The sequence below is a fragment of the Hypanus sabinus genome, chromosome 18 (assembly GCF_030144855.1).
Source record: "Hypanus sabinus isolate sHypSab1 chromosome 18, sHypSab1.hap1, whole genome shotgun sequence".
NCBI lineage: Eukaryota > Metazoa > Chordata > Chondrichthyes > Myliobatiformes > Dasyatidae > Hypanus > Hypanus sabinus.
The window spans coordinates 22,503,220-22,518,976 of NC_082723.1; the positions used below are offsets into that span (position 1 = coordinate 22,503,220).

Below are 15,757 nucleotides of genomic sequence, written 5' to 3' on the forward strand. Positions count from 1 at the left end.
ATTGGATCTCACCAATGGAGAGGAGGCTGAATCGGGAGCACCGATACAATAGGCGAAGATGACCCCCAACAGATTAACCAGTGAAGTGCTGCCTCACCTGGAAGGACTGCTTGGGGCCCTAAATGGAGGTAAGGGAGGAGTTTCCACAGCTGTGCTGCCAATGTGAATAGGGGTGTGAGTGACCTGAGTTCCCCTGAAGTCGAGAACCATCCCCTTTGTCTTGTTATCAATGAGGAAGAGGTTATTTGCCTGACACCAGGCCTCAAGCTCTTCCACCTCCTCTCTGATTGCCCATTGTTGTTGGTGATGGGCCCCACCACTGTTGGGTCATCAGCAAACACGACAATGTGATTACTCGGGTGTTTGGCTGTGCAGTCATGTGTGAGCAGAGCGTACAGCACTGGGCTCAGCACAGAGTCCTGGCTGGGGGATGGGGGGACACCTGAAATTGAGGATGATGGGGAGGGAGGAGCAGTTGTGCATCCAATGCTAATACTAAACCCATTAGAGTTCCAAAACGTACAGATTAGTACAAACGTACAAGGATGTTGCCTGGATTGGGGAGCATGTCTTATAAAAACAGGTTGAGTGAACTCGGCCTTTTCTCCTTGGAGCGATGGAGGATGAGAGGTGACCTGATAGAGGTGTGTAAGATATTGAGAGGCATTGATTGTGTGGATAGTCCCAGGGCTGAAATGGCTGCCACAAGAGGACACAGGTTTAAGGTGCTGGGGAGTAGATACAGAGGAGATGTCAGGCATCAGTTTTTTTATGTAGAGAGTGGTGAGTGTGTGGAATGGGCTGCCAGTAACGGTGGTGGGGGCAGATACGATAGGGTCTTTTAAGAGACTTTTGGATAGGTACATGGAGCTTAGAAAAATAGAGGGCTAAAGGTAAACCTAGTAATTTCTAAGGTAGGGACATGTTCGGCACAACTTTGTGGGCTGAAGGGCCTGTATTGTGCTGTAGGTTTTCTATGTTTCTATTAGGGTTAGTAAGTAGTGGACAAGCGGAAGCATGGCAACACTTGTGGTTTGCACCCAACACATCTTCGGACTGTGTTGGTTATTGACACAAACAACACAATGCACAAAATGTCTTGACGTATATTTGACAAATAAAGCTAATCTATAAAAATCTTTCCTCCAATAGGACCACAACCTTATTGCAGAGTTTGGAGACTTGTGTGCCTCAATGACCCAGAGAGTGATGTTGGCTGGAGTCAGGGCCTTGTGCTTCAACTCTTGGTAGGGTCACCCAGGCCAAACAGGTCAAAGGGAAGAGGCCAGAATAAGAGTGGTCCATCAGTCCTCCAGGTTCAGGGCTTCAGCTCAGGGCTAATAACCCTGACTGGTAAAGCAAAACTGTTAGGGAAACAGCAATGAAGAATCCTTCTATACCAGTGTGTGACCAAGGACAGAGAGAGATGGAGGATTCTCATTGTACCTTGAATGGCAGTGGCATACCGGACAGCAAGTATAAAAATAATTACTTCATTCACCCCACATGCCCAAGATCGTACATTTCAGAACAACTTAGATGGTCAGTTTTTGACAGGTACCTTTTTGGGATGCGGTGGCGGTTGGGGGATGGTAGAACTGGAGCACCTGGAGGAAACCCAATGACAGGGAAGTTGCAAATTCCACACATACAATACAGTTACTGGAACACAGAGGTAGCAGCATTACTTGCTGCAATGCTGCACCACCCTAACGTCTTTGAACTTGATGCTAAATCTCAGGCACAGTGACCCTAGGCAGTTGCAACTCCCCGCACAAACATACACGTCTGAAACATTTCACTTACACCGCAGCGAGCCAGCAGATGAAAAGCATCGTTGGCAAATTAGAACTAAAATCTTAATTAGTGCCTCAGCTACTCGGATCAAATGGTGGAACTCAGCAGATCAGGCAGCTTCTATGGAGGGAAATGAACAACATTTTGGACCAAGACCCTTTAGAGTCCTCATGAAGGGTCTCGGGCTAAAATGCCAAATGTTCATTCCTTTAGCATTTGTGTGCGTCGCTCAGAATTTCCAGCATCTGCAAAATCTTGGAATCAAACTTACCCTGTTCAAAAACCTTAAAGTTCAGTATTGAACCATTTACATAACTTGCTCACCAATATTTCCACTTCCTCAGGAGGCTAAAGAATTTCTCCATCAACCCTTACCAATTCTATCATACACTAAAGAAAGAATTGTGTCCGGATGCATCACAGCTTGGTACAGCAACTTCTCTGAATGTGACTGCAAGAAATTGCAGAGAGTTGTGGACACAGCTGAGGAGTAGAGACTCAATGGGTTGAGTTAAGAAATGGCAAAGGTAAAAGGATGCTAATGGCAGTTGTATACAGGCCACCAAGCAGCAGCTGGGATGCAGATTACAAATTACAGCAGGAAATAGAAAAGGTATGTCAGAAAGGCAGTGTCATGATAATCGTTGGGGATTTTAACATGAAAGTGGATTGGGAAAACCAGGTCAGTACTGGACCTCAAGAGAGAGAGTTTGTAGAATGTTTAAGGAATGGCTTTTTAGAACAGCTTATTGTTGAGCCCACTAGGGGATCAGCCGTACTAGATTGAGTGTTGTGCAATGATCTGGAGATAATGAGAGCGCTTAAGGTTAAGGAACAGTGATCACAATATGATCAAGTTCACATTGAACTTTGAGGGGGAAAAAATAAAATCCAAGTCACTATTTCAGTGGAATAAAGGAAATTATAACAGCATGAGAGGGGAACTGGCTGAAGTTGACTGGAAAGGGACATTTGCAGGAAGGACAGCAGAGCAGCAATGGCTGGAGCTTCTAAGAAAAATGAGGGAAGTGCAAGACAGATATATTCCAAGAAAGAAAAAATTTTCAAAGGGAAGAAGGACACTACCGTGGCTGACAAGTGAAGTCAGAGCCAAAGTAAAAGCAAAAGAGAGGGCATACAAGGAAACCAGAGCTCATGGGAAGATAGAGGATTGGAGAACTTTTAAAAACTTACAGAAGGAAACTAAGAAGGTCATTCAGAAAGAAAAGTTGAATTATGAGAGGAAGCTGGCGACTAACATCAAAGAAGATACTAAAAGCTTTTTTAAGTATATAAAGGGTAAAAGAGTTGAGGGTAGATACAGATCCAATAGAAAATGATGCTGGAGATATTGTAACAAAAGACGCAGAGATGGCAGAGGAACTGAATGTGTATTTTGCATCAGTCTTCACAGTGGAAGACATCCACAGTATACCGGACATTCAAGAGTGTCACGAAAGTGAATTCTGCACAGTGAAATTTACAACTGAGGTGTTCAAGAAGCTTAATGGTCTGAGGGTGTATAAATCTCCTGACCTGACTGAATGAACCCTTGGGTTCAATGAGACTGCGGACGCATTAACAATGATCTTTCAAGAATCGATAGATTTTGGTATTGTACTGGATGACTGGGAAATTGCAAATGTTACTCCGCTATTTAAGAAGGGTGGGAGGCAGCAGAAAGAAAACTATAGACCTGTTAGCCTGACATCAGTGGCTGGGAAGTTGTTGGAATTGATTGTTAGGGATGAGATTACTGAGTACCTGCGGGCACATGACAAGATAGGCCAAAGCCAGCATGGTTTCTTGAAAAAAAATCCTGCCCGACAAACCTACTGCAATTCTTTGAGGAAGTTACAAACAGGGTAGACAAAGGAGATGCAGTAGGCTTGGTGCACCTGGATTTTCAGAAGGCCTTTGACAAGGTGCTGCACATGAGGCTGCTTAGCAAGATAAGAGCCCATGGAATTACAGGGAAGTTGCTAGCATGGGTGGGGCTTGGCTGGTTGGCAGAAAACAGAGCGAGAATAAAGGGGTCCTATCCTGGCTGGCTGCCGATTACCAATAGAGTTCCACAGGGGTTGGTGCTGGGACTGTTACTTTTTACAATGTACGTCAATGATTTGGACTATGGTACTAATGGATTTGTGGCTAAATTTGCCGATGATACAAAGATAGGTGGAGGAGTGGGTAGTGTTGATGAAACAGAGAGCCTGCAGAGAGATTTAGATAGTTCAGGGGAATGGGCAAAGAAGTGGCAAATGAAATACAATGTTGGAAAGTGTATGGTCGTGCAATTTTTTTAAGAAATAAAAAGGCAGACTATTATTTAGATGAGGAGAGAATTCAAAATGCAGAGATGCAAAGAGACTTGGGAGTCCTTCTGCAAGACACTCTAAAGGTTAACCTCCAGGTTGAGTCAGTTGTGAAGAAGGCGAATGCAATGCTGGCATTCATCTCTTGAGGTATAGAATATAAAAAGAGCAGAGATTTGATGCTGAGGGTCTATAAGGCACTCGTGAGACCACACTTGGGAGTACTGTGTGTAGTTTTGCACTCATTTTAAAAAGGATATACTGACATTGGAGAGGGTTCAGAGAAGATTCACGAGAACGATTCCAGGAATGAGGAATGTCTGCAGCTCTTGGGCTGTAATCCCCAGAGTTCAGGAGAAAGAGGGGGGATCTCATAGCAACATTCCAAATGTTAAAAGGCCTGAACAGATTAGATATGGCTAAGTTATTTCCAATGGTAGGGGATTCTAGGCACGACTTCAGGATTGAAAGACGTCCCACAATTGTAACTCTCAAGTAGGTCGGAAGTGTTAGTCTAGGGCGGGGGTCGGCAACCTGCGGCTCCCGAGCCATTTGTGGCTCTTTCACCTCTGTGCTGCGGCTCCCTGTGGCTTTGGGAAATAATTGGTCAGTATTTAATTAAAATGTATTTTATGTTAGTTTGTTAGCTTTTGAAATGTAATTCTAAATTTGAAGATTATGGTGATCTTGTACAATCTAAGTGTGGCGACACATTTCCTCACAATTAGCCAGCATTCCGGCTAAGGGAGATAGCCTACGGGGGTTTGTGAGTACGCGTCTTTTGCAGCATCTGCGTCCATGGGGGCTGGGTTGAGGGAGGCTTAAAAGCAAGGCTGTTTAGTTCGAATAAAGTTATTCGACTGCAGTTTACTGACTGCGTGAGCACACCGCTACAACGTGTTTTTATCGCTATTAATATACGTCACCACTGCCAATACCTGACACCCGCCAGTGCGCGATTTCTTTAATTTTTCGATCCAAGGTAAGCCAACTATGGAGAATTCTAAAAAAAGAAAAGTGACTGAAGAAAACAGAACGTTTAATGATACGTGGACAGATTCATTTGCTTTCACTGTTGACGAGACTGGTTTACCGGTATGCTTAATATGCAATGAGAAACTAGCAAACAACAAAAAGTCAAATGTCGCAAGGCATTTCCAGAGTAAACACGCAGCCTTTGCTCAAAAATATCCGGATGGAGATGAGAGAAAAAAAGCCGTTTCGGAACTGATGCGGAAGGTTGATCTGAGCAAAAATCATTTCAAGAAATGGATGAAGTCTGGAAAATCAACGACATACGCCAGTTATATTGCCGCTCAGGAAATAGTCAGGCACGGGAAGCAGTTTACAGATGGTGAATATATAAAAGAATCTTTCATTAAGATTTCAGAACATCTATTCACGGACTTTAAAAACAAGAGTGAAATTGTGCAGAAAATCAGGGATATGCCCCTCTCTGCAAAGACGGTCAAAGACAGAACCATAAAAATGGCAGAAGACATCACAAGACAGCAAATTAAAGACATCAATTCAGCTGTGGCCTACTCGATTGCCTGTGACGAGTCTAAAGACAAAGGTGATATTGAACAAATAGCGTTGTTCTGCCGGTATGTAAACTCTGCCGGGCCACAGGAAGAACTGATTGAGTTGATACCTCTAAAAGACCAAACACGGGGGGAGGACATCTGTGAGGCTGTCTTGAATTGTTTAAGAGCCAAAGGAATAAAGACCACCCATCTGGTGTCAGTAGCTACTGATGGGGCTCCGAATATGACGGGAACGCACAAGGGATTTGTGGCTTTACTGCAGAAGTCGCTGGACAGAAAGCTGCTGACTTTTCACTGCATCTTGCACCAAGAGGCACTGTGCGCTCAAACATTTCCTCCGGAATGCACAGAAGTAATGGATGTTGTCATTCAGATTGTCAATAAAATAACGGCAAAAAGTTTAAATCACCGTCAATTCCGTTTGTTACTGGACGAGATGGAAAGTGCATATTCTGATCTCCTGCTGCACAACAAAGTCCGGTGGCTGTCCAAAGGGGAGGTGCTGAAACGCTTTGTCGCGTGACTGGAAGAAGTGAAAATTTTCCTGGGCAGCAAAGGGCTCACCTTTCCTGAGCTGGAACAGCCAGAGTGGCTGGAAAAGCTACACTTCATGGTAGACATGACAGCGCACCTGAACACGCTGAACACAGCTCTTCAGGGGAAAGGACGCACTGCCCTGCACATGTTGGAGGATGTTTTGGCATTCGAGTGCAAGTTGACAGTGCTTGCCAGAGATTTACAGAAAGGCACATTGTCTCACTTCTCCAATTTGAGAGAGTTCAAACAAGGTCACAACATGATAAATTCGGAGTATTTACATTCTGCAATCATCGCAATGCAAACGTCGTTTGGGAAACGCCTCTGTGAGTTCAGAGAGGAAAAAAACACATTATCCTTCCCGGTCACTCCCTTAAGCATCGATCCTTCCCTACTGAATACGACTGCATTGGCAGGTGTGAGTCAACCTGATCTTGAGATGGAACTGGCCGACATAGCCGACAAAGACATATGGGTGTCCAAGTTTAGACGCTTGACAGCAGACCTTGAAGATGTTGCCCGTCAGAAGGCCGTTCTTGCTCAGAATCACAAATGGAGTGATATTGAAAACCTTCCAAAACCGGACAAACTTGTGTTCGAAACATGGAATGCTATGCCCGACATTTATGTAAACATGAAAAAGTATGCGCTTGGAGTCCTGTCGATCTTTGGATCCACATATGTATGTGAGCAGGTGTTCTCCAACATGAACTTTATTAAAAACAAACATCGCGCACGCCTCACAGATGACAGCTTGCGATCCTGTGTAAAGATGAAGGTGACGTCATACAGCCCTGATGTGCAGACGCTGTGCGCTGAGGTCCAGGAGCAGAAATCCCATTAACCAAGTATGATAAATATTTTAATTGCCTATTATTTTATGTATATTCATATTTTTTCATTGTTCAGTGAAATAGTCCTTTTATTTTTCAGGCTGACAGCTGGCTGATGTTATTTTTGGTTTGCTGCTGGCGGCAAATTTAAGTTTGGCGTTTTTCATAAATACAAGAAGGACTCAAATAGACGTTGAGTATTTTACTTAAAAGTAACCTTCAACCCAACGTCTTTTTTTCGGAGTTCAAAATGTTTTTGTTGCATGCAGAAATGTAATTTCGTTTTCTCTGCAGGAGTTCATCAATTTCATAAATGCAACACATTATAGTTTGTTTATACATAGCATAAAGGCAAAAAAAAAAACGTTGTATGCAGTGTTATTTCATTTTAAATGTCAAACGGGTTTTGCGGCTCCCAGTGTTTTCTTTTCTGTGGGAAATGGGTCCAAGTGGCTCTTTCAGTGGTAAAGGTTGCTGACCCCTGGTCTAGGGGAAGACACTACCTGACTGGCTAAACTTGTGAAATCTCGCTTGTGTGGATGCTGTGTGATGTTTTCCCATCGCAAGTCAGTACAACGAAATAACAAACAGAATGCCATATACGATTTAGCTTTACAGTTCTTAATTTGACTAGAGGGTTAGTAAAGAAAACAAAAAGAAAAGGGCACACTTTAATGAAACAGTCTAACGTGCAAACCGAAGGTCACGATTTTCCTGTCCGTTCGTTCTCCATCGATTCCCCCCCCTCCCCCCCCCCCCCCCACGTCGTTGACTCCCAACCCCATTCCACATCCACTCAGCCCTGCAGTCTACAACCTCTCTGTTCTGGCATCTTCTCTCACTATCTTCCGCCGAACAAAAGCCTATGAATACCTTGCTCTTGGGCACACAAGAAAGAAAAACACCTCCCTCATTGGACACTGCATATTCCAAAGCCCCCGTTATCTCTAGTCATAACCAAAACACTGCTGCTACAGAGAAACCATTACATTAGCAGTGAAACCTTTCCCAGGGCGTTGCACAAGTAAAACACCACAAGATTCTTTGACCATAGGAAGGGAGGGCATGAGGAAGACAAGGATGACAGTGTCTGTTGCATCCTAGTTGTATATGCAAGCCAGGGCAGTACAATATGGAGAACAAACTGTTACCCATGCAGTAGGCTCCTCCTCTCCATGCAGCTCATGAATCCAAAGGATCAACAGATACAGATAAATTCTGGCACAGGGAGCATGACAGGAGTTGCCAGTTAGTGTTGAACTCAATATGGGACTGCCTTAGCGGCCTCAGCTCCAGATTTTTCCCCTTGGGGTTTACTCCTGAAGCCTTCTCCTGTTTGTGGTAATGGCTGCAAGGCCATAGAGATTTGAGATCAACATTTGCCCTCTCCTAGATGAGCTGCCAATCATGGGTGACAAGGCTCATCTGCCCAGAAATCCTTGCCTATACACACTATACAGGGAAGTACAAACCTGCTTTAAGACTATACAAAAGAGAACAAACCAGAGGGACAGATAGATGCTGCCTGGCCTGCTGAGTTCCTTCAACGTTTTGTGTGCGTTGCTTCGGATTTCCAGCATCTGCAGATTCTCTTGTTTGTGAAACCAGAGGGACAAATGGGAGGGCAAATTAAATTTTAAAAGTCCTACGTTTTTGACTTTGGAAAAATAGTGGGTCTCTGCTTTGTGCAATTAGATCTACAGTATCTGTGCACTTGTCTGGAAAAAGTTTATCTGCACTTATAGTTTTTTTTCCTACAGTGAGTGGGGAGCAGGTAAGCAAGCCTTCCTTTATCCTGACAGTTGAAAAGATTTTAGTATTGAATTTACTGGCAAGGACTATCATAGAGCATCTAGAGGAACAGTGGATTATCCCTTGGCAAGCTCTAGATTTTTCAGAAGTACAGATATGGAAAGTTGCTGTCAGCTTTACTACATTACAACTTGAGTCATTAGCCTTGGCATTACCTATATCAAATCAGGCCAATTTGTTAGTGCTCTACATTAAATCCAAGTTCAATAGCTAGCCCTGAGTGAATATTTCTCATTTCTAAAGAGAATTATTTTTGTCCTCTTTGGAAAATGATTCTACAATTTATTTTTATATTAGGAACTTAAGTCCCATGTGGCTCTGATCCACAAATACCCTTCATAAAAACTGGTTTTCAATCTAAAAGCTATTAATTTTAAACAACACACTTTTAACATGGGATAGTAATAGTTTACGACTATAATAATATTTTCATTTGCACCTGTGCCCTTGAGAAAACATTTCATAAGTTGCTATTTAACATTTCTCACCCTTGATTAAGGGCAGACCTAGCAATTTTCTCTTCTACATCTCTGCAATATAAAAAATGATCAAGACAGCATTAGCTTGTAAAATCAAATCCCCAAACAGGAAATAGAAGGAGTAGAGGGCCGCATTTGATTACATTTAATATACAAGCACGAGAAATATTATTCTATTCAGCCCCTTGTGTATGCCCTGTAATTCAATAAAATCATGAAACACCTTTCACTCCAGTGGAACTTAACTGCATCAACTTCTTATTCTTCAATTCTCTCAGTATCTAAAAACCTCCTTTTGGCTAGATTGTGCTGAGTAGCTGAATCCTCACAGCCCTCTTTGGTTAAGAATTCCACAGATGTGCAATTCACTTATCAATCCATTTTAGTTCTGAATAGCAGACTACTTACCTGGAGACTGTGACCACTGATTCTAGAATCGAGAGAAAAACACACCAACCCCACAACTATTCTATCAACCAAAGTGAGAGCATCGTTCAGTCCTGTGAAGCCCAAAGAGAAGATCAATCTGATGAATGCTTCAAAACCCAAAATAAAACCTTGCAGGAAATCTGAAATAAAATCAAAATGCTGGAAAAACTCAGCAGTTCAGGCAGAACTTGTGGAAGATAAACAGTTATGTTTCAGGTTCAAGCCTTGATTCAAAACGTGAGTGGAGACTAAATGGGGTTAATGAACGACCAGTTTCAGGAACAGTTAATACCCTACAACAGTCAAGGTTGGACAACTTCCCTCACCAGTACTCCAAACTGGCTCTGCGACCTAGACTCACTTTCAAAGACTCTGCAACTCATGTTCTCAGTATGTTTTAGTTTTTATTTGCACGATTAGTTGTCTTTTGCACATTGGTTGTTTGCCAGTCTTTATGTGCAGTTCTTCATAAATTCTATTATATTACTTCATTTTCCTGTAAATGCCTTCAAGAAAATTACTCTCAAGGTAAGATGTGGAGCTGTATATGTACTTTGACAATAACTTTCACTTCTGCTAACTAATGGGGGAATGTGTGACAGCAGTGTGAAGCATACTGTAGCTCCTACCACTGCCTCAGTACAGCACAGAAACAGGCCCTTCAGCCCATCTCATCCATGTTGGACTATTCAAACTACTAACTCACATCGACCTGCACTAGGACCATATGAATATCGGGTGGATTTGTTGGCTGTTGTGAGGCTACAGGCATCGTCTGCCGCCTGGGAGCTTGATCAGGGACATTTCCATCTTGCTGACTGGATTATAAATATCTCACAGGAAAAGGGACCCTGCCCTAACCTCAGTTCATCGCAAAGCTGAGTAAACATTGCGAGACCACAGACTCGAAGTCAGGCATCATTGCAGCTGGAGTAGGCCACACACTTAGTCCATCACAAAGCCGAGTAAATGTTGTGAGGCCACAGATGCGAAGCCAGCCTCGTTCAAGGCTAGCCAGGGCCCTTTAACAAATCTTTCAACCTTTTTCCATTTGACCAAAACAGGGTTGAACAGGGTTTAATTTGAAACCCGGTTTAATTCTAGTACTAAAAACCTCCATTAGTTTGATAACCAGTCCAAATTTAGGGAAACGTGCGGATATTTATGATCAAAAAGAAAATTTGCTGCAGTTTCTAGGAAAGTCAGCATGTAATGAGCTACTCAAGTAATTTATCACTTAAGAAATTACTTAAGTTTGTTACAAAAAGTACTGCACAAGGCGTGGAACACAAACATATCTTTCTTGAGAAGAGCAGGCTCTGTCAGTAACATGACTTTATGCCTATTTTATAGGGCAGGGCACCTCTACAACCCACACCTCCAACCTCATCTCATTGATTCAAACACCTGACTCCAAATAGCTTTTGTAGAAAGCATACTCCAGAGATTCACATACTTTTTACAACAAATTCATGTAATATTGGATCATTTTTCTCAATAAATGAAGTATGTTTTTGTGTTATTTATTTAATTGGATTCTCTATCTAGTTTTCAGACTTGCATGAAGATCTAATCATATTTATGCAGAAATAGAGAAAATTCTACAGGATTTACAAACTTCCTAACACCACTATATTTCCCTTGGAACATCAAGACTTTTTTTTTGCAATGGTTAAACAGAAAATGGGAAATAGCCAGAGTAACACAAACAAAATGCTGGAGGAATTTCACAGGCCAGGCAGCATCTGCGGAGAGGAAGGGGGAAGAAACCAGATTAAGAATGTTGGGGGGGGGGGGAAGGTGTGGATTTCCAACATCTCCATTAACTCTATGCATCCATCTCTCTTGGCAGTGGAGTTAGATGTAGGAGGTGCAGATTTAAAGTATTGTCTAGAGATGAAATAAACATTTTATCACCAGGCATGTATTGTATAAATATTGTATAAACACCTATTGTATAAATTGGTGATGGGGACAGAAGTCCTCACATTTAAAGTGTATCAATATGCGTATTTCAAAATTCAATAACCTATTGGGCCTAATATGGCAGGTGGAATTACATCAATCTGTATGCCAACAGTAATTACGTCTTCTATGATTCCGTACAAGGATACCTGTGCAGCTCCCATAACTCACAGACTCACTTTCAAGAACTCTTGATCTGAATATTTCTCGATATTTACTACTTATTTATTTATTATGATTTTTTATTTTATATTTCCACGTTGGTTGTTTGTCGATCCTCTTGCCTGAGGTCTTTGATTCTATTATGACTCCTGAATTTACTAAGTATGCCCACAAGAAAACGAATCGCAGGGTTGTATAAAATGGCAATCAAGTACACTCTTAATTTAACTGAGGTTTTTTTTTGAACTTTGAAGTTACAATTCTACTGAAATCGCCCACTTTATAAGACTTTATGTAGTAAGAGCAGTATATGCATTAAAACACCCAGATTTGGTGCATGAATTTCAAATTCCCATGCATCTAAATTACTGGTGCTAAGGGGATAATCGGAATGCGACTCAAAACCTTTCCGATAACAAATCGCTGACCTAACACATTATCCCCTCCCGATTCACTCTGGTGAACTGGAGGGGGGGGGGGGCACCGAGGTGTTGTAGACTTTTACATATTGAGGCAGTAAGTGCACTTTAAAATAAATTTGAGACACCATGCCAAGGAATTAAGTGCAATATGAGGTTAATTTCCCTTAGAATGTGAACAAGCAAGACTCACCGGAGGTGCTGCTGCTCCTGCACAGCCGGGTCCAGCAGCGGTGACCGCTCCTCCACCGACATTGCGAGCCCCGACCTGATGGAAGAGTGGTGAGGACCAGCTGACACTCACGTGACAGCCTCGCCCATGTGATCTCCCGGGCGGGGGCGGGGCCGCGGCTGGCTCACGTGACCCCTCCGTTTCCCCAACAACCGCCCCGCCGTCTTACTACCTCAGCGTTGAGCCCCCTGTCAAACGTCACACGTCGCGAGCCTGCTGCCCCCGCCTCAGTGGGGTTCATGGCGGCCGTAGGAACCTCTCTCTGCCTATTTGCCACCACATTTCCGCTCCCTCAGGGAGCGAGGGAACTACAAGCCCTGCCGTCGTACTGTCGAATGCGCGCAGGCGCTTGCGACACGGTCATGCGCATAATCCCCTTGTGACTCCCCTGGCTCACAAGACGCCGCCATGTTTGTTATAGGCGACGATATTTCCCTTCTCCCTGGAGCGCTGGGGATGTAAACACCAGAGTCACATAGGAGATTCATCCCTGAGGGGCAAGTCTATGAACTACATGTAACCTCGCGCCGTGGACAGTGTTATGACTTCTTTCGGACTTGACCGCTAAACTGTAAATGCGCATGTGCCGGGCGACCAATCAGGATGCGGGAAGGGGGCAGCGGCGTCTTTGCGTGCTGTGGGGAGGTGACGGAGCTGCGTCGCTGTGACGCTACTTCCGGCCGTGTCCAACTTGGACTTGTGGTGGAGGATTGGGGCGGCGGCGGCGGCGGTCGCCGTGTGAGGAGCTGATGTCCCCCGCCGGGCTCTTGCCCACGGCAGCTATGGTCACAGCCTTCGGTGCATGGTGAGCCCGCCTCCTCCGATGCTTGCCTTTACTTTACGGCGTGCGGATCTTGTGGGATTGCGGGTCGTCCCGGCCCTCCCTTCTCCATCGGGCCGGGAGCCGCTGGTGGGTGGGGGTTTTCACTGAGGGGGCGCGGAGACTTGATGGGATTTTGGCTGAGGGAGCGCAGCGAGTAGCTGGGATTGGGTGGGTGCTGACATAAACTGAGGGAAGCTATTTAGCCTCTTGTTTCTGCTGCACGTCCAGTGAGATCACCTATTTTATCCCACATTAATTCCATATCCTTTGATTATTTTAAAGATGATTTGAGTTTGGGTGCTGTCATAAAAAATCAATGTGATTTGATCTTAAGTTGATGTGGGTTCATTCTAAGGGTTCTCGCTGTAAAGGAATTACAATTTATGTTTTTTCCCCAATCATAGATATTTTTATTGAAAGTGTTTTATGTCAATTAGATGACAACTCATCTAATCCGTAGAGAATAGAGCTCTAATCTGCTTGATTTCTCTTTGTAAAAGGATCCTATTTACCATTTCCAACTCCCACCTTCCATTTCTTGGTGGTCCAGATAATAGAGTGGCAGAGACCCCAATTTGATCCTGACCCTTGATCCTAATAATGTGGTGCTCCCTGTGACGCTGTGGATTTCCTTCCGCACCCAAAGACGTGTGGGTTGGTTGCTTGGTTAGTGAATTAGAACTGTAAATGCCTAGTGGGTAGGGTAAGTGATGGTGGAGTTGGAGGTATAATGAAAATGGTTTTAATACAGTGTAAGTGGATGGCTGATGGGTGGTATGGCCTCACTGGAGGGCCTGTTTCTCGGCAGTTTCTTTGTCTCATTCAGTGTGTTACTGCTCATTACTGTTCCTCTGTTGCACGTATATCCTTGGGTTGGGATTATATACACTGGCCACTTTATTAAGTACCTCCTGTGTCTGATAAAGTGGCCACTGAGTGTATGTTCATGGTCTTCTGCTGCTGTAGTCCATCCACTTGAAAGTTTGACGTTGTACATTCAGAGATGTTCCTCTTCACACCTCTGTTGTAACATGTGGTTATCTGAGTTACATTTGTCTTCCTGTCAACTTGAACCAGTCTGGCCGTTCTCCTCTGACCTCTCTCATTAACAAGGCATAACAACAACCGAACCTCTTGACCATGTCTACTTGCTTTAACGTATTCATTTGCTGCAAGTGTTTGGTTATATATTTGCATTAACAAGCAGGTATATCTAATAAAATGGCCACTGAGTATACTAGTGACTGTATGCAGTATTCCAGGTACTATACAGTACCTTATAATATAAACAGTTTGCAAGACAAACTTTTCACTGCATATGACAATAACGAACCTATGCCAATGTCTCCTAGGGCCCAAAATAGTTGCAGCAAGCTGCTTTAATTTTGTACCCTGGTTATTTTTCAGTCAAGTTCACTGTATGATTGCCCTTTTAATCGCTTGTAGTTTCCACATGTTCATCCCAATGAATCTTGTACAAGGGCAGGAATCTCATCTGAACGTCACCTTATAATACTCTTTTATTCAACAAATATGAATGACTTCATATTTTTTTCATCTGCTAAATCCTCACCCTATACACTGCAGCCGATATACCTTTGAGCTGCTCTGTATCCACTGACGATCCTGTCATTCATTCTTTGGGGTTTTTCTTGTTTTGTGCATGTCTGCAGAAAGTAAGAATTTCAGGTTGTATATTGTATATGTTCTCTGATATTAAATGGAACTACTGATAATCCATATATCCACCCAGTTTTCATTCATTATATTAGTGTAGATTGTGAACAGGTGGGGTTTTGCAAGCGAAAACCTGAGCTATTTATTCCTATTGTTTGCTGTCTTCTAGCTAATCATTTCATGCAGGTATGTCACCATTAGTCCCATGTATTCTTTGTTTAATATCATCTTGTGTGGCATCTTATTAAAGTCCTTTTGAGTATCTTGCATGAATAGATTATCTTTTATCGATTCTGCTGTCAAAGCCACCAAAATAAACAAGAAGCAAACATGGTTTCCCATCTCTGCTCAAAACATTTTTACAAGTACTTTGTCAACATGTTCCTGAATTACTTTCTCAAATGCAGCAAGGAGTAGAAAGTGAAAACTGTCCTTACCGGTAACACCCAGATTCTGAAAAAGGTGAATAACAATTATTATAGGATTTTCCCTAATGTTAGACTAGCTGATAAGCTATTCCATGAGGGGGTTTGATTCTGAGATGTGTGGAGGCAAGACTGCGTCATTTGGATTTGCAGTGGCTGAGATTGATTTTACATTTGGAGGAGCTAAAATAGATTTGGGGGTTGACTGAGGGATTGTGACTAGTCATTAATAGAGTTCTAATAGGTGGTTATTGTGACAAAGCTGGCGCAGTGCCAATTTGCTGTGTGATTTTATTTCATTTCTT

The 15,757-nt window shown here is 43.1% G+C and overlaps 2 protein-coding genes across 8 annotated transcripts in view; one reads left to right on the top strand and one right to left on the bottom strand.

Annotated features, from left to right (window-relative positions):
• slc2a8 (solute carrier family 2 member 8) overlaps positions 1-12,867 on the bottom strand; it is a 77,496-nt gene extending 64,629 nt beyond the window's left edge. For 3 of the 7 annotated variants that reach the window (XM_059993852.1, XM_059993853.1, XM_059993854.1), the window contains exon 1: positions 12,489-12,866. In XM_059993852.1, the coding sequence (XP_059849835.1) occupies positions 12,489-12,550 (62 nt within the window). In that variant the 5' untranslated portion in view covers positions 12,551-12,866. Of the gene's footprint in view, positions 1-12,488 lie in introns of all 7 variants that reach the window. The other 4 variants (XM_059993848.1, XM_059993850.1, XM_059993855.1 and 1 more) reach the window with 2 other exon arrangements.
• Positions 12,868-13,195: 328 nt separating this feature from the next.
• Positions 13,196-15,757, top strand: part of fbxw2 (F-box and WD repeat domain containing 2) — a 34,401-nt gene continuing 31,839 nt past the window's right edge. The window contains exon 1 of the mRNA XM_059993856.1: positions 13,196-13,332. The gene's annotated coding sequence lies outside the window, so the exon portion shown is untranslated. The remainder of the gene's footprint in view (positions 13,333-15,757) is intronic.